Source organism: Monodon monoceros, unplaced genomic scaffold (genome assembly GCF_005190385.1).
Source record: "Monodon monoceros isolate NGI ecotype Baffin Bay Population unplaced genomic scaffold, NGI_Narwhal_1 Super_Scaffold_7, whole genome shotgun sequence".
NCBI classification, from domain to species: domain Eukaryota; kingdom Metazoa; phylum Chordata; class Mammalia; order Artiodactyla; family Monodontidae; genus Monodon; species Monodon monoceros.
This window is the reverse complement of record NW_021703784.1, coordinates 44,975,851-44,994,712: the sequence shown is the minus strand read 5'-3', so window position 1 is coordinate 44,994,712 and position 18,862 is coordinate 44,975,851. Positions and strand designations below refer to the sequence as shown.

General features: G+C 39.5%; 1 protein-coding gene across 1 annotated transcript in view; it reads left to right on the top strand.

Annotated features, from left to right (window-relative positions):
• Window positions 1-18,862, top strand: part of CCDC81 (coiled-coil domain containing 81) — a 37,915-nt gene that overhangs the window by 4,533 nt on the left and 14,520 nt on the right. Inside the window, exons 3-10 of the mRNA XM_029208720.1 lie at window positions 2,885-2,946; window positions 4,334-4,490; window positions 8,301-8,557; window positions 11,252-11,331; window positions 13,369-13,490; window positions 15,184-15,307; window positions 18,082-18,175; window positions 18,596-18,742. Of these exons, the coding sequence (XP_029064553.1) occupies window positions 2,885-2,946; window positions 4,334-4,490; window positions 8,301-8,557; window positions 11,252-11,331; window positions 13,369-13,490; window positions 15,184-15,307; window positions 18,082-18,175; window positions 18,596-18,742 (1,043 nt within the window). The remainder of the gene's footprint in view (window positions 1-2,884; window positions 2,947-4,333; window positions 4,491-8,300; window positions 8,558-11,251; window positions 11,332-13,368; window positions 13,491-15,183; window positions 15,308-18,081; window positions 18,176-18,595; window positions 18,743-18,862) is intronic.

The window sequence follows — 18,862 nt, the reverse complement described above, 5'->3', positions numbered from 1 at the left end:
CTATTTACTTAACTTTCACAAATGACCCACTGTAAAGGAGATGAAGATAAACTCCCAGTATCAGCAAAACACACAAATTAATTTTTCATCATTGTGTGTGTTAAGGCCTGCTGCTTTCATATGTTTCACCAAAGTTTAATATTATGTAGTTATAGTACTTAGAGGGTACCATCATCATTTTACAGGTGTGAACTGGTTGAAACTATTGAAGACTACATAGCCAGCAATCCATGAAGGCAGGAAGGCTGTAGGTCTTCAGACACACAGCACACTGGTGTTTCCACTGTACCGTGCTCTGGGAATACGTTTCCTTGTCCAAATCACTCTGCAATAATTTGCTGTGTTTGTATATCAGTATTTTAATTTTAGAAGATGTTTTATAAAGTCGGGGGGCTTGTCTTTTCATATTAATATCTATTTCAAGTATATATTATTCTATAATTTACATAATGGGCACTTGGCCCTTTTTTTTATAATGATTATATATAAGGTACAGTATTCCTGTTTGGAATACACTTGGCATTGTGTTTAAAACTATGGTTTTGAATGCACAAAATGTTTAGAATTTGAAGTCAGATGAAGGTTCAATTGAATATAGAAGGTATGTTCAGGGATTATTTCTTGTGATTCTTGGTATTTCAGTATTTGATTAAAACAAATAATAACCTCAGCTTTCCTAAAAAGCATATGCTTTAATTTGCTTTTTAGACTGGATTAAAATTATTTTTCTTTTGAGATTTAGTGATACCTTTTCTGACACTTTGGGATATAGAAAACATCAAAGTTAGAAATCACAGTCTGTAAGATTTCCATATCTATTCCATTTGAATTGCAGGAGTCTAAAACTTTCTAAAGGAAATCTTGTACATGTTTTCCTTTTCCTTCAGTGAAAAATATCAGATTTCAGTTTAGAATAATAACTCTGCTCTTATATGACTTTGCCTATTAGATTTTATAGAGTAAAAGGACACAGGGGACTTGAATGTATCATTCAAATGAGGAAAGACAGTCTTCAAATTTCTAATTAAGCTCAGTCAAGTCTTTCCACTAGGGTTTGGTTGCAAGCTATCTAGTTTCTCCTGGCCCTAATTAAATCATTTCCTTTGGTTAGATTGTTTTCCTGAAATTTGAGCTTCATATCATGAGTCTAGGTGAAAGGCTTCACAGTTTTGCTTTGAAAAGTCTCCATGTACGTCTGGATATTGAGATTCTGTATCATTAGTGAATTAATAATATTTTTAGTCATGATGAAAATTTGAACTCAGAAAACAGTTGGGACTGTTTGAAATCCCTTCTTAGTTCTTAGCAGCCAGCAGTAGAATCCTTTTGTCTGCGGGGGGGAGGAGCAGTGGGAAATGCAGTAGGATGGGATGGAATAGAAGAAATACCTGATTATCGTAAACTGTATATCCGTGGTTTGGAGTGAAGGGCAGAATCTTGGCATTTGGCTCACTGTAGCATGCAGCCCTAGTTTTCTTGGTGACTGAGTAAGTTTCCATCACCCAACTTGTTCCTAGATGCTCATAAGAGTCACTGATACTTCTTGTTGCCTAACCTGCTCTTTCCCTGGCATATTAAAAATATTTATAACCCTGATATACTGGATTAAAAGACTGCAATTTTCTGCTGTAGGTAGTGGTTTGAACCATTAGGGAAAACAGTTATACCAATAAATCCAGCAGTTTCTAAAATGGGGAAAGAATTGGTTTTTGTCCCCAACTGCATCTATGACCTGAGGTGGCAACCTGGTAAATGCCACTGTTCTTGATCCTTTATTTTGAGAATTGAAACATAATACTCTTTTCGTTTGTCAAGAGTTCATCAGTGAAACGTATCTGTAATAAACTCCTGACTAGGTTTGGAATGGAAATGTCAATACAGACATAGTTTTCTATATTTATGAATATTAGTTATAACTAGAGTATACCTTCATATCATACATTAACACTTGAGTTATTGGCAACTACTTATTTTTCTACCACAGTTTTTTGGGAACACAGCTCAGAACAAGAAAATAAGCCTAGAAGGCCTCCCTTTGACCATTCAAAAGCAGAAAGTGCAAAGTACTAGTAGCAGAAAGAAGCAACAGCTGGAGGCCAACAGTGACAAATGAGAGTGAAAAGCAGAGTCAAGAATTTAGCCAAAATAGAAGTACAGAAACAGTTAGTGTACAGACAACAGCCTTTCACGCCTTAGTGGCCCCTGGCCGTCTTCCTGTGTTATAGAATGGTGCAAGAATGAATGTTCATGTTAATCAGATACTAGAGTAGACCCTTAGAGGTTTGTTGAATGGGTCATTAATAAAAGGCTATATTATACTTGGTTAACTCTATTTATAGAATAAAGGGAAAGGAGTTACAGATTTCCCTTTATTCTAGGAAGATTTTCTTCAGAAATTTCTTCTTCTTCCCCTCCCCCTCCTCCCTTCCTCCCTTTCCCCCATCCTCTTCCTCCGCCTCCTTCACATTTTGGGAACTTAAAGGCGTAGCTTTACTTACCAGGAAAATTAACTTTGGAGAATGACCTTATTTTCTGTTAATTCTAAATTAACTAGAAAGTACAGTTATTGTATTCTGCATTTACATTTTTTATTTTATTTATTTATTTTTTTGCGGTACGCGGGCCTCTCACTGCTGTGGCCTCTCCCGTTGCGGAGCACAGGCTCCGGACGCGCAGGCTCAGCGGCCATGGCTCACGGGCCCAGCCGCTCCGCGGCATGTGGGATCTTTCCGGACCGGGGCACGAACCCGTGTCCCCTGCATCGGCAGGTGGACTCTCAACCACTGCGCCAACAGGGAAGCCCCCTACATTTTAATTTATTAATACTAAGATACTATTACAGGGGTGCTCTCATAAATTATTTTTTGTTTCCTTTGAATTTCAGAAGTCTCTACTATTTGGGGGAATGTGTCAGAATTTGTGGAACGGCAGCTATCCCTACACAAGGTAGGATTTATACTTTAATTTTAATGTAGGAGGTCAAAGAACCTTTCCTCCTTTGTCTGGGAGAAGGATAGCAGACTTTAGAGCCACTCAGTTTAACTTGCAGTTTTGGGATTTTATGATGCTCACACTTAGGACTTGTGGGTAGTAGATTTAACAAACATGGATTTCACCCTTAGGTAATGAATTTGAAAGTTCTGCTCCCCTGGTGATAGGAAGTGTATCGCTGGTCAGCCCGGGTGCATGTAGATGAACTAGGTGAATTCTGTTCATCTGTGATCTGATAGTTCCTGGCGTGGCTATAGAAGGATATGATGCTTTTTGTTTTGCCTCTTTGCAGGGGATGGATTTTAATTGAAATATAAGAAGGCAGTCAGGAACTGAACTCAACTTGCCAAAAGTGAGAAACTTTGCCCAGGGCTGGGCTATTTCCTCCCATCAAGTCTTAAGTTCGGATACCAAAGAACTGATCGGAGATTTGGGGAGTTTGGAGGGAGCTGGAATGTTGTGAAAGTTTTATACCCTGCTCAGAGGTCCCAATATGACAGCTCTTGAGCTGAATTCATCCTTGAAACCTATTTTATTTGGTCTGATAATTTGAATTAGTCCTGAGCACTTAAAATTGGAAGAGTTTATACAAAGGTTTGTATTTATTTTCTCAAAAAATCAGCAGATTAACGATACCAGTTTTCCTTCCCTACATGTGACACTTGGCTGGAGCTGACAAGGGGCTTTCCCCTTTAGATGAGACATGCACTCCTTAGCCATCACATTCTCTGGCTTGATACCTTCACTCCGTTGCATTCTTTCTTTGCTCCTGTAGGCATTTGAGTTTGTAACCCTTGATGTATGATATTTCCAGGGAGACAGAGACCCAGTGTGAGAGCCAGGAGTGTTTGCGTCTACCCTCAGCCAAGATCACCAAACTGCAGCATGTGTCTTGGATGTTTTGTGTTGTCTGATTTTAAGTGAGGGACATAAAACCTAAAAGAATGAGAAAGCAGAGATTCTCATGACCCCTTAAATCCCCCTCTGATGGCAAGGGATTAAAATTTAAAATGTCACACAATTTAGGACAAGAGTAATCTTAGATATAGATTAAAAGCAGCTATGGCATCCATACAAGTTTTCTTAGTCCTCATAGCCTTTGAATGATATGGAGATGAAGGATCAGAAACGCACCGTGGATTGATATATTTTATACTTATTTGAAAACTTAGAGTCATAAAATACTAAAGCTGTAAGTAATCATAAAGATCATTGAATTTTAAGGCTCACGCCTCAAAATTTTCTTCATGTTTTTTGGGATAACAGTGCTAAGGATTATTTTTCTTTACATTTACAGTGAATTCTCTTTGTTGTTTTTTTTTCCCCTTCTTTGTCTGCTCAGGGAGTTCAGATTCCAGGACTTGGAACTTTCACTTTCACAAGACAAAAACTGGAGGTGGGAAACAACAAGTTTATTCTAATTCAGAGGCCCATATTTATCATGGCGGAGAAGTTAGTACAGACCCATGGACTCAAACAAAACAAAGTATATACTCCTGGTAAATATATTTCATTTTTAAGACTTTCCCAGAAGGTGACCAGCCTGGGGATAAAAATGAAAGGGCAAAGCTTGCCCAGTTGCTGCTTTATTGGTTTCTGATTTGAGGAGCTCTCTTTTCACGTGGTACATTTGGCAGAGCGAGCGGCCAAGGTAGGAAATTATATACAGTCTTCCTGCGGGCCATTTTAAACCTCAGTAGCTTAAAACCTGATGTGACATCAAGGCAGATTTATATAAAAGCGACATCACCAAGTCATACAGATTTTTATTCATATTTCAGATCGTAAGAAATTAAAAGTGGTTATAAAGAAGAGAAAGTTAGGGTCACAGGTTGGAAGAATCGCAGTTAATATCAGCTAGGAAAAGATTACTGTGTTTCTATTGTATATAATCTAAATTATTAAAATTTAAAAGTTATTAGAAGCTTAATAATTCAGTAAAGACTTAATACCGTATATACCTCTCACACCCTAAAATCTTCCTTCTTTCTTCCCTTCCTTGTTCCCTCCCTCCCTCCCTCCTTCCCTTCCCTCCTTCCTTCCTTCCTTCCTCCCTCCCTCCCTCCCTCCCTCCCTTCCCTCCTTCCTTCCTTCCACAAATATTTACTGAGGGCCAGCTATGTGTCAGGCCTTGTTCCAGGTGCTAGAGACATAGTGGGAGACATGATGCCTGCCACAGGACGCTTGAATTCCAGCTTTAATGTGTGGCTTTGTGACACCTGCCCTGGTTACTTAGAGGCTTTTGGGGGCTTCCTTCCTAATTTTTGGTTGTATTCCTTTTGATCTTCCTTATCATGCCCTTGTGCATCAGACTCATATATGGATGAAGAGAGATCGTCTATCCCCAATGCCAACAGGTGAAAAGGCTGAAACTTTCCTTTATGTTAATAACCCTGAAGGTCAATTTTCAGAGTAACTTTCCACCAAAAAATGATATATTGGAAAAACAAACAAACACCAATAAACTATACTTAGAATTCATGATGCATATATTCTGTATGGTGAGTTTGACGGATTTTCCATCCTATTTTTTAACCTAGAATTTTATGACAGAAGAATTATAATATCCTAATTCATCAAAAACCTACCAAATGAAGTGAAAATAAAGCCAATTTTTTTTGCAAAAACATTTGTGCTTTAGAACAGGGCTTATTTTGCATCTTGGATTTTGTAGTGTGGTCCAAAAGAGTACTTTAGATTTATAATTAATTTTTTCAGGAGGTGGAGGAAATTTCAGAATTAAACATATACGATTGAACTCATTCATAAGAACAACGACAGTTTAGCTTTTTTTTTTGGCCATGCTGCACGGCTTGTGGGATCTTAGTTCCCCAACCAGGGATAGAACCCGGGCCCTTGGCAGTGAAAGCACGTAGTCCTAACCACTGGACCGCCAGGGAATTCCCGACAGTTTAGCTTTGGGGTGACGATTCTTCATCATTAATTAGGTAACTAATCAAACATTGTACAGTGATTCTTAAAGATTATTAAGACATGGTCCTTGCTTTGAAGAGCTCAGAATGTAGCATGGTAGATAAATATATAAGAAAATGATGCAACATGATTAAGTCCTGTAAAAGCAACATTGATCAGAACTGGATCATTGAGCAGAACTGGATCAATGCCACGAGAGCCCAGAGGGGAGGATGCCTTACTCTGCTTGGGGAGATTTAGGAGGATGACATGCCAGGAGGTCTTAAAGGACGATAAGATTTTGCTGACAGTGGAAGGCATTTCAGGAACAGTATGAACAATTCAAGCATAAGGGAAAGAGTGAAGCCTGTTAAGGGAATAACAGGTGCTTCTGTGTGGCCAGGGCATTTGACTGTGGAGGCAAGTAGAGGGAAGTAAGAGGTTTGTAAGTGTGAAATTGTGAGGAGCCTTATATGGTTTGATAAGGACTATGGAATTCATCCTCTAGGCACTTAGGAGCCACTGATATTTTTTGAGCAGGGTATTATCTGTACTGGTCCAGTTTTTAGTTTAGGAAGGTAGCTCTTTTAAGTAAAGTAGTTTGGTAAAATATGTGAAAGCCTGAATGAAGGCAGTGGCAATCAGGAGGAAGATGAGGGAATCTACTCATGAGATATTTCAGATGTAGAACTGGTGGGATTTGGTTACCAGTGGAGAGCGGTGGGTGGTAAGAGGCAGGAAGGTATTTAGGATGACTCAGATTTCTCAGAGAATAGATGGATACTCATGCCATTAACTGCCATAGGGAATGAAGGGGAAAGGCAGGCTGTGGTGGCAGATAAAATAATGAGTTTGCTTTTGAACATGTTGAATTTGAGATTCCTGTCAGGATGTTTTTTGTTTTGTTTTGTTTTTTTTGGTGGTACGCGGGCCTCTCACTGTTGTGGCCTCTCCCGTTGCAGAGCACAGGCTCCGTACGCGCAGGCTCAGCGGCCATGGCTCACGGGCCCAGCCGCTCCGCGGCATGTGGGGTCTTCCCGGACCGGGGAACGAACCTGTGTCCCCTGCATTGGCAGGCAGACTCTCAACCACTGCGCCACCAGGGAAGCCCTCCTGTCAGGATGTTTAGGTATAGATAATTTCAGAGGTCAGGAGAGGGTTGGATACTAGAGGTCAGGATTAGGATAAATTTACCCAGGAGACAATATAAAGTAAGAAGAGGAAACCGACAAAGACAAAATCCTAAGATGGTGTTAAAACAAACATCATCTTATAAGAAGCAGAAGGGGAAGGAAGCCAGCAAAAGAGACCAAGGAGGAGGAAATTGGAGAGCCAAGAGTGGTGCCATGGATACAAGAGAAAAGTGACGGTATAGCCCACAGAAGTTACAGAGAAGTCATGAGAATGAGATTTGCAACGTCTCTGCTGGCTTGTCCATCATGAGATGACAGCATCCTTATATAAATGGGCTGGAAGACAGATTGCAGATAGGCGTTGGGCAAATGGGAGGGGAGAATCTAGGGGAAGATGGTATAGAATCACCATTAAATTGTGCAGGAGGCTGTGGGCTGATATAGGGAAGCTTGTGTACTGTAGAGCTGGTAATTCTCATCATCCAGCAGTAGTAGACATTGGAAAGGCTCTAAATTAATGTTTTGCCCAGTGAACGTTTAGAATGTCCCTATCTTCTCTCTGTCCTGGTCCTCTATCAGTGGACCTTGTCTACTGTCTCTCTTTCAATTTATCATCTTGATCATCTTTCCTATTTTCCCTCTTTTCTGACTTGTGGACCATGCATAGCTCCTATATCTGTTCTAGTTGAATAGACCCTGTGCTTACTTTCATGCTAGATATAACCATATTCCCCTGCACTGCCATTTATGGGCTCATTAGAGAGGAAAAGCTGTCTGCAAGTCACTCAGACTGATATCCTCTGATAAGACCCACTTTTGTTTGAAAGGTGACTTCTAGTGGAGATAACTATCTTTTCAAAACAATGTTTGTAGATATTTATAATCATTTTAAAATGTTATGATAACTGGAGGAGAGAGGCAAATATTGCTGCAGCGTGTCCTGAAAGGGGACTGAAAATTTCAGAAAACCCTCTGATGAAGAGGAACAGTTAGTTATAAATATGTCTCCAAGAGAAAATAAAAATCTTGTCTGGAGTATTCCTTAGGAAGCTATTTGTTCTTATTTTGAGCAAAAAACATTCTACTTTTAGGGAAAATTGTATTGATTAATATCTATTAATAGGGTACAACTGAAGGCTTCACATGGACAGTTCTATTTTTGAGTATTAACTGAGAATCAGATAATTATTTGTGAGTGTGTATGTGTCCTTGTTGTAATTTCCACTTCTTTCCCCTCACCCCAACTGTCTTTTTCTCCTCTAGGTGATATCCCAGTTGTTCCACTTAATTTTGTCATGATATCCCTAGAGGGTCCATTTAACAGAGATATGGTGGAAAGATGTGTGAAGGAGACGTCACTTTTTTTATCACGATCCATTTCCACCAAACAAAACGTGGAGTTTACATTCAAAGGAATTGGGGTCCTCGTGATCAAAGGTGGCAACGTGAAGATGAGATTTTATAAGGACTTCCTTTTTACAATGGATGGAAGTGGGGCTTTGGCGAAAGCCCTAGCAAATGTAAATTAATATTTTCCTTCTCCTAACCCCTTTCCTGATTGTAGCTCTGAATCATCTGTAAATGGGTAATCTTTAAGAAAAACTAAGGTTGACATATTTTATTATTATTATTATATATATATATTTTGCGGTACGAGGGCCTCTCACTGTTGTGGCCTCTCCCGTTGCGGAGCACAGCCTCCAAACGCGCAGGCTCAGCGGCCATGGCTCACGGACCCAGCCGCTCCGCGGCATGTGGGATCTTCCCGGACCGGGACACGAACCCGGGTCCCCTGCATCGGCAGGCAGACTCTCAACCACTGCGCCACCAGGGAAGCCTGACATATTTTAAATGGCAGTTACCCCAAGTCAAAGAAGTACTTGTTTATAGATGATTAACCCTCTGACAAAAAAAGTTAGAGGGGCTAAGGAACTTTAAGTTTTAAGGCAATGCCACCTGAAAAATATAGTGATAGAAACTCTTATAATTCTGAACATTTTATAGTACCTTATGGTTTAAAAAATTCTTCCACATATATTATTTCATTTGGGCCTCAAAACATTATAAAACCAGAATTATTATCCTGATTTTACCAATGAGAAAAATGGGGACTCAGAGAGGTTATGTGGGAACCTGAAGTCTGGGTGCCCTGCCGTAGAGCTGAAATTCAAGCCCAGGCTCTTCCTAATTACTCTTTTTGTGCTGATTATACTATTTTATTTCAATGAAAGTCTACAGAAAAATCGCCTTCAAGTCATGGAAATGTATCTTTATCTTCTAATTTGCATTGTTGTAGAAGAAATTTCATAATTGACCCATCACTGTTAACTGTTAAGTAGCTGGTGTGACCTTCATGCTAAGTTGGACATAGCAGACTTTAAGAAGGCAGTTAAACAGTCAATCAACAGGACTAACTGAATCTTAATGTACTAAGTTTGTATGAGCAAATTGGCTTATCATGAATGTTATATAATCCTGTGTCCCATAGAGCAAAAGCCAGACTTTTAAATGAAAAGGCTATGAAAGGAAATGTTATAAATATGGTTTAATTCTACCCTCTAATTTCTCCTTTCGTGGTGCTCTGGGATGGGTATTTAGGAGACGGAGTTGTGCATAATGAAGCTCTTGGTGTTTTCTCCACACTCTGGCTTCATACAGGATTGCTAAGAGGGATGCCAAACCTGTGTGTGCAAAGTGGAAACACACACACAAGTATCACCCTCTCTTTTTCATAAAAACATAGGCAAGATTTGCAAAACCAGAAGCAAGGCCAAAGTGCTGCTTCATCTCTCACCCTCAGGGATTCTACAGAAATTTGTAAGCTTCAATATGTGTTTAAAAGAAAGGATAATGTTTTAATTGGACTGCTGCACTCTAAGATGTACCTTTTAAGGAGCATGTTCCAAAAGAACTAGTCTTGAGAGATATTCTATGAAAAAACGATCTGGAGGCCAAAGCACATGGGCATGTTAAAGGATCTGAGAGGTCTGGCTGGAAAGAAGCTGCTTTAACTGCCCGAATGTATTTAATCATGGAAATTTAGGTTGAGTCAATATTCATTAACGTCTATAAAACACATTTTGGGAAACTGCTATAAAGTTGTGAGAGTGACTGTTTTTCTCCTAAATGTTCCATAACGTAAATCTGAGTGCTGTCCTGCCGAAGAGTTCTCTTGGAAAGCTGTGTGCTAACTTCACTGATGCTGCTTTTCTTGAAATATTTTTAAAACTTCTACTTTTGGAATCCCCTTCAAAGCCTTTTATAAACCATATCATTAATCCAAAAAGAATAATTTTATATATCATTCTATACTAGTATAATTTAATAATGTGATTATTATCTGTTATTATATATTTTATAACTTATATATTATAATTATATAATTATAATTTAAGTCATATATAATATTATATATTAGAATATTATTATATATAATAATTATAATAGCCACTATTTGTGGAATGCTTATATGTGCTAGCCACTTATATACAGTACCTCATAAAAATCCTGTGAATCTGATCCTATTATTATCCCCACGTACCTAGGGTCTAAGGCTATGTGGCTGTTAACAGTGTGAGGATTTAAACATGAGGATGCCTGACTCCAAAGCCCTTCTCTTAACTACCCAGTTTTAGAGTTATTTGGGTCATGAGTGGAATTAGCCAACTTGCTCATTTTCCTAAGAGTTTTAGTAAGTTGGCTGTCCTCTTAAAGATGTCTGAAAGGAGCTGTCAACTCTGAGGGCAGTTTCTAAGGAGGAAATGGTTTGAGAAAAGGCAGCATCAATGGAATTGGTATGCAACAATGCAGGGTGACTACTTTGATAAATGAGATCATTCCTCATTGCATTTTTTTTTTTTTTTTTTTTCGGTATCCTCTCACTGTTGTGGCCTCTCCCGTTGCGGAGCACAGGCTCTGGATGCGCAGGCTCAGCGGCCATGGCTCACGGGCCCAGTCGCTCCGCTGCATGTGGGATCTTCCCAGACCGGGGCACGAACCCCGTGTCCCCTGCATCGGCAGGTGAACTCTCAACCACTGCGCCACCAGGGAAGCCCATTCTGCATTGCATTTTAAGCTCTAGGCTTTGAGTACTAAACAAAAATAACAGTAGAGAGTATCATGGTAGTCTGAGGCTTCTGAGCACCCTGTGGCTCTGATTTTTCTGTGTCCTGGACCACAGCCCAAGTATAACCTGTCTCTGTCCCTGTCCCCAGAGGCCTGACACTGTGGACTCAGTGTTGTCTAGCAGAGAATCCTTGGGGAAGCAGACCAACAGCATGCTTTCATTTCCAAGGTCAGTGCTTTCCTCCACAGCTTCCTCCAGGCACAGCAATCCTTGGGGACCTATTGATGGAACTGGACAGTGTGTCACATTTGAGTTTTCTAGCTCATGCTCTCTCTCTCTCTCTCTTTATCTCTCTCTGTTGCTCTCAGTGCTCCAACAAATAAGAGTTTATTGCATACACTTTCTGTAGTTAAGTTAAAAGACAACGGCACTTAGGATACTCTTTTTTTAAACTATTCTTGGTTCCCTGGAAATTTTCATACTACCTCCCACCAACCTTAGTCTTTGCAGTATTAGTAAAATTCTTCTCACCTGCTAGGCTTTGCTCTACCTTTCACCCCTTCTCTGACCTAGTTTCTACCTTGTCCTGCAGTCTAGACTACCTCCTCTCTGAGCTCTGTTTTTTACCACTGAAGCAGCTAGAAAGGCAAGATACAGCTTCACTCCAAGAGCATAGTGGGCATTACCAGTGGCTGCTGCTGACAATTATTACAATAATGATAATGATAACCATAACAATAATAGTTATCTATGGAGCACTTACTAGATGCTAGGTATTGTTAAGCACTTTCTCAGTAGTCTTGTATTTAATCTTTACTACAACCATTTGAGATCCATATTATAATTTTATTCATTTTATAGAGGAGCAAAATTAATTGTAATTTTAATTCTCTTTTTAATTTTTAATTAAAAAATTTTATTGGAGTATAGTTGATTTACAATGTTGTGTTAGTTTTAGGTGTACAGCATGTAATTTTAATTCTTTTTTTAAACAAATGAAGTGACAGGATGCAGCATTAAAAGCACTGGAATAGGAGTCAGGAAACTTGGGTTTTAGTTCCAGTTTGTTCATTACTTACCCATTATTAGCCCTTAATCATGTTTTTAATCTTAATTACTGTGCCATTAACTACTATGCATTTTGGGTAAAGGAAGTTTAGGAAATAGTAACCAGCTTCCCAAAGTATTATTTTCTCTCTCTCTCTCTTTTTTTCTTTCTCATGTTTTTGAGTCTGTGACACCCTCTTGTGTTTGTTGGTTTGGAACAAGTCCCTCCTGGAAAAACTGTATGCCACAGACCTCAGCAAAATCAGTGTAAGGGGGAGAATAAGCCTTAAAGATTAATGAGTCCAATCCCCTCATCTTACAGATGAAATGGTTACAAAACTGAGGGGCCAATCCAGAAATAGAACCATGGCTCCTGACTGTTTCAGTGTTGTTTCCATTGTAGCATGTTGCCTTACTCATTAAATATAAATCAGTGGTTTCCAAATAGTTTTATTTTGATTATATTTTGGAAGGCAAATTTGGCTGTCCTCTTGGACATAGTTTGGCTTAAGCAATCCAGGAGGGAAATAATTGCAGTTAGTTAAGGAACAGAGATGGAAGTTCCTCTCAAATAGAGAGCCTAGAAATGGACATGAGGACTCAAATATTCAAAACAACTGTAGGTGTTTCATTTATTTGAAGTTTGGCCCTTGAATTTACTGCAAGTACCACCTCTGCCCCACCCTTCCTTCCCAACTCTAACCCAGCAATCCGTTCCTGAGACCAAAGAAAATCTACAACTACACACACCAACTAAACGAACCCCTTCCTCCCTTGCCTTTGCAAGTCCCTCACTTTTGCCTGGGGAGAGGATGGAGAAGTGGGGAGGAGAAAGAGGGAGGAGAGGAGTGGTTATTTCTGGGCGTACCCTGCCTGCCAGGCTATGAATCCTTGCCTTCAAGCTATCCAATGACTACCTTTCACTGTTTCAGGCCTATGGCATCTGGTTACAGAACTAGAAAAGACAAATTCAAGCTGATATAAAAAACAAAACTTAAATCCAGGTCTTCAAAGCAATTTATCTATATAAAAAGGGGGAGGGTCGTCGTTGGCTCCCAAAGAGAATGAGTCCATGATTTGTACTTAGTAAATTAAAGCACTTGCCTCCTTGAGAGAAGTAGGCTTATTTCATTCAGAATCAGTGAGCAAGCTTAGCTGCTTCTCAGAACTGAGAGTTTACACAGTCACCTGTGGACAAGTATCTTGGTTCATTCCTAGGATTGAGCTCAAGGAGATGGAGAACAAACTGCCTATGGACACCACTGCAGAAGAAGGTGGACAGAATGGACAAAGGAAGAGCAAGTTAAAAGACCAGTCAAACAAAGAAGAAGGCGTCCGAGGTAGGTCGATGATTTCTGGGTATAATCTGTCACTCTTTACTACTTATGAGCCAAGCCATACTGCTTAGCAACTCCTATGGCCAGAGTAAATAAAGTTAGTTTCATGAATAATCACTGTATTCTTCTCTCTAACAAACGTCTTCTATCCCTGGAATCGTGTATCTCACCTTAACCGCTTTATGACTCTCAGACTCTTGAACTGTGATCTCTTTGCTGGCTCTGCACGGCTCAAAACTCAGCTGCCTACAAGGTCCAGGCAGCTAACATAAATGCGTGAACTGGGCTGGGTGTCACATGATAGGGAGACATGTTAGCATAAATAATAATTTTTATGAAAAATGAAGAGACGTAGTTTTATATCTTTGATATCTGGCTTTATAGAAGATAGTGGATTCTTATATCTGCGTCTTCATATAATCTGGTGTGATATGTTGTTTTGGTTGAAGCATGTGAAGAAAATCTTAGGACTTCAAAGACTTTTTGAAAGGGTCCTAGGGATCCCCAGGGGTTGCCAAACTACCGTAGTCTAGCAGATTATTGATTTGTGGAAATGTGGGCCAAATGGTAGCAAATTTTCTGATTCCTCGAGAGAAGCAGATATCCTGACATATGAAATCTATTGACAGTTAAATTTTGGCAACCAATTTACACTGAAACAAAAATGCTAACAGGGCCAAACAAAACGTATATCAATGGGTAAACATTGGCTTATGAATGTTGGTTTTGTGACATGTGGCCTACAGGATTACATACAGACTTTTAGCCTAATACTCACATGCTTTCATTCTTTAGCTTCATTTGTCACTGTTCCTTACAGACTCTTTCTTTGAGCAAAATTGTCTATTTATGCTCTTCTGACATGCCTTGCCCTTCCTCAACTTCATGCTTCTGTTCACTCTTTTTCTCCTGCCTGGAATTCCCTTCCTTTTTTTACAGTCTATCCCAATCCTACTCTCCTCTTTGTACCCTTTTCACATCTCACTTCCTCCATGAAAACTTCTCTCATCAGTGGATTCTGAAGTGGCTTCTCTCTTCTCTGAACATTAGAGATTGCACCATTTATTTGAGATTTAGACATTCTGCATCATTGTCCTGAGTTGCTATTTATATAATATGTGTAAATCACTTAGTACTGTTGGCAGGTGGTAAGACCTCCACAAATGGCAGCTCTCATGTTTTCTGTTTATATCTTTTTTTTTTTTTTTGCGGTACGCGGGCCTCTCACTGTTGTGGCCTCTCCCGTTGCGGAGCACAGGCTCTGGACGCACAGGCTCAGCGGCCATGGCTCACGGGCCCAGCCACTCCACAGCATGTGGGATCTTCCTGGACCAGGGCACGAACCCGTGTCCCCTGCATCGGCAGGCAGACTCTCAAACACTGCGCCACCAGGGAAGCCCCCTGTTTATATCTTATTTTTCCTCTTCAACTGTATTTATTGAAAGATCTTTAAGGGCGGAGACTTGCCTCTTTGTATTTTCTAAAGTGCCCAGCCAGAGCTTTGCATGTAATAAGTATACAGCAAAAAATATATATATTTTAACCACGCTAGGGCAAGGGACAATATTTTAAAGATAAGAAAGTGTATCTTATGTGAACTATTTCCCTAGTAAAATTATGAGTTTTAAAAAATCTGTGTTAAGTACAAACCGCCTATGTAGAGTTGAAAGGAAACTCACTTTCATTCATTCTACAGAGATCTTATCACCCAAGGTACTTCAAGATAGACAAGCTATGTCCCCCGCCAAAGCAACAAATGTCAGTTTCCCGCACAAACTGGAGCAGAATGGGAGTGGTGGGAAGAATATGAACACTGAAAGGTAATGCATTGGGTATTTTCTTTCTTTTTCTTTCTTCCTCCCTCCCTCCCTCCCTCCCTCTATCCCTCTCTCTCTCTCTCTCTCTCTCTTTCTCCCTTTCTTTCTTTCTTTCTTTCTCTCTTTCTCTCTTTCTCTCTTTCTTTCTTCCCTTCTCTTCTTCTCTTTCCTGCACTGGGTCTTCATTGTGGCACGTGGGTTCTTCTTTGTTGCGGCGTGTGGGCTTCTCCAGTGCTAATTGTGGCACGTGGGCTCCAGAGTGACCGGGCTCAGTAGTTGTGGCACGTGGCCTTAGTTGCCCCATGGCATGTGGGATCTTAGTTCCCCGACCAGGGATCGAACCCACATCCCCTGCATTGGAATGTAGATTCTTAACCACTGGACCACCAGGGAAGTCCCTGCGTATTTTTTGCGTTGCACTTTACTAAGTATATTTTCAAGTCCTATCTTGATGCAGGGAATTTTAAATAAGTGTTCACTGATTCATTCCTTCATCCACTATTCTTGATGCTACATTCTAGGTGCTGGGGATAATCAAGACGACCAGGGCTCACAATCTGTGGGAAAGCCAGAGTGATAAATTATGATTCAGTAGGATAAATACTGTGACAGAGGTGGAAACAAAAGAGCACAGAGGAGGAAACATCTAACTTTCCTTGTTGGTTTTGGGAAAACCTGTGTTGTTTTCTGAGTGTGTGGATATTAAGATGTGACACAGGTTCATATTTAGATCAAATTGGAAAGCGTTTTTGCCAAACATGGCTGGCACTCAATAAATGTTCTTTGAGCAAATGAATGTGCTACAATTTATGATGGTCCTGTTTTCTTCTTATATCAGAAGATTTCTATTTTCTCCTCTCCCTTTGTGTAGGATACTTTTTAAGACCTCAGATCAGACCTTATGGTTCTGATAAGTATCTATTGAGCATCTACTATATATCTTTCACTGTGCTGTCAACTTTCAATTTATTAATGTCACAATATATCAGCTATCATATGTGTAATTTAGGTGCTTTGTGGATTCCTAAAGTCATGTTCAAAACCCTGGGCATGCTTCTTTTGAGTAATCTCGTTATGAAAGATAATTGAGAATTAAATGTCTAGTACTTTGGAATTTACCTCAATCCAACAAACACTGAGCACCACTGTGTGCCAGGCGCTATTTGGACACTGAAGCTATAAAGCTATGAGACATAAAAGACGTATAAACCAACATTCATAAACTTAGTCTTGTAGAGAGATTGAGGCTAAAGAAATAATGCACGTGATGAAGATAACAAAAGAAAGTACAGAGGCTGCAAAGAGGGAGTAATTATTAGGGATTCCTAGTAAAGGCTTCCTATGGAAGTTGACCAAACAATGGTTTTTTTTTGGCTTTTGGTTTTTTTCTGATTACTAAAGTAATACATCTTTATCACAGAAATTTTGGAAGAAATGAGAAAAGCAAGAGATACAAAACAATCACCCATAACCCCACTAAATAGAGGAAACTTTCTGTAACATTATGGGTGTACATCCTTCATTTCAATGCATATATAATATGTACATATATTTATACTTGAAACATATAGATACATTTTAAACAAAACTGAGATCGTATCATATGAACCTTTGGTACACAACAAAAAGTGGTGAAAATTTCCCTATGGCTTTAAATATTCTAAAACATGAACAAATGTTTGCTCATCATCTCATTGATTAAACCTTTTGTTTAGCCCATCTCCTGTGGGATACTTAGATGGTTTTTAGTTTTTTATATTATGAATAATGTTGTATCAAGTATAATCACACATAATTCTCTGCACACACCTGAGTATTCTGTAGGATAAAAACTTTGAAGTGAAATTTCAGAGATAAGGGATGAGCCCATTTTTCACGCTTTTGATACACATTACCAGTTATCCTCAGGAAGATTGTACCAAATTATCTCCCCAGTAGCAGTAATGTGAGGGACTGCTGTGTTCTCTACAGCTTTGCTAATACTGGACACTGTACCCTCCACGCACCCAGGGTAAAAGCTAAAGTCATTACTGTGGCCGTCAAGGTCCTGCCTGATTTCTGACCTCTCTCCTACTTTTCGCCCACTAACTCATCTTCCTCAAGGCATACTGAACACAGGCATGCTCCCACTTCAAGGCCTTAGTGCTCATTTGCTCTGCTAGGTCCTTTGCCATCAGATATCTGATTATTATTATTCCTTTACTGCCTTCAGGTATCTGCTCAAATTTCACCTTTTTGGTGAAAACTCCCCTAGCCGTTCTATTCATGATTTAATACTCCATTCCTCCAGCATTGCATGGCATTTATCATCACTGAACAGACTATAGAATTCACTCATTTACCTTGTTTACGGGCTGTCTACCCCCATCAGCATGTCAGTTCCATGAGGACAGAGCTTTTTTCATGTGTATTTTGTTCTTTACTACCTCTCCCATGCTTAGAGCAGTACATATAGTAAACACTCAATAAATTTTTGGAGAATGAATAAATTTTATCCCAATTTCACTGAATTGGTAACTGAGACTTTGTAAGATTACCCAGCTTGTCTAATGCCAGTCAGCTTCTAATAAAGAAAGCTGGGCTTTGAACCCACTCAGGTTTATCTGATATAAAGCCTGGGTTCTTAAACTCTATACATGTAGATGCTCTAAAGAAAACCACTGAGATATTTTTCATTTTCTTATATTTATACTTGTTTCTAAAATTATCATTAATAATTGATGATAATTGATGTCAGACTACATTAACATTAATTAATGTTACATTGGTTTTTATAGGTTACGATCTCTGGGTGGTCTGAAAAATGACAATGAAATGAAGCCTAAAATTTCTCCAGCCACTTCTTGCCAGGATCATAATAGGGCAGGACAGGTACAGTGTCTTCAAAGAAACAAAACCCAGTCAGAATCTTCCTCTGACTTCTGTTTCTCAGAGAGAATTCTGGGAATTGCTCTTTCTTTAAAATATGGGTATGGCTCAAGTACTCAGGACCCATAATTGGACTGGGATAAATCTATCTACTAGTCAAAATCTACTAGTTCACAGAAATAGGGTTGGAAAATCTCCACTTTCCAGTTGCTATAAACACATCTGTTCAGGCAAGAGTTTATTAAATGCTCTGGAATATTTGTGGGGTCTTCTCTGAAAATCTCACTTGGCTAATACCTTTAATACTTCCTTTTATGAAGTGTACTTCTTGATACACCTAGCCTTTGGAGAGCTTGGGAAGGGAATGCACAGGCAAAAAGGTAAAAGGTAAAAATCAATTTGCCCTGAAACTTGGTGTTACAGGAAATGTGTTATGTATGCTGGCAACGAGCACAGCGGAATTCCCCGTTGTACTACAGTGAGGAGAGGAAAAGGAGAGAGATGGAAGATGAGCGACTCCTACAGCAGTATCAGATGCTGAAAGATCAAGAGTCTCTCTTCAAAGAGCAGGTAGGTCAACACCTCGGTTAAGGAGTGTTTAACATGGGACAGGAGAACGTGATTATAAAACACCATTTAAAAAGTTCCATCGTGTGTCTGTACTGTAACATATTGAACCATTTACTTACT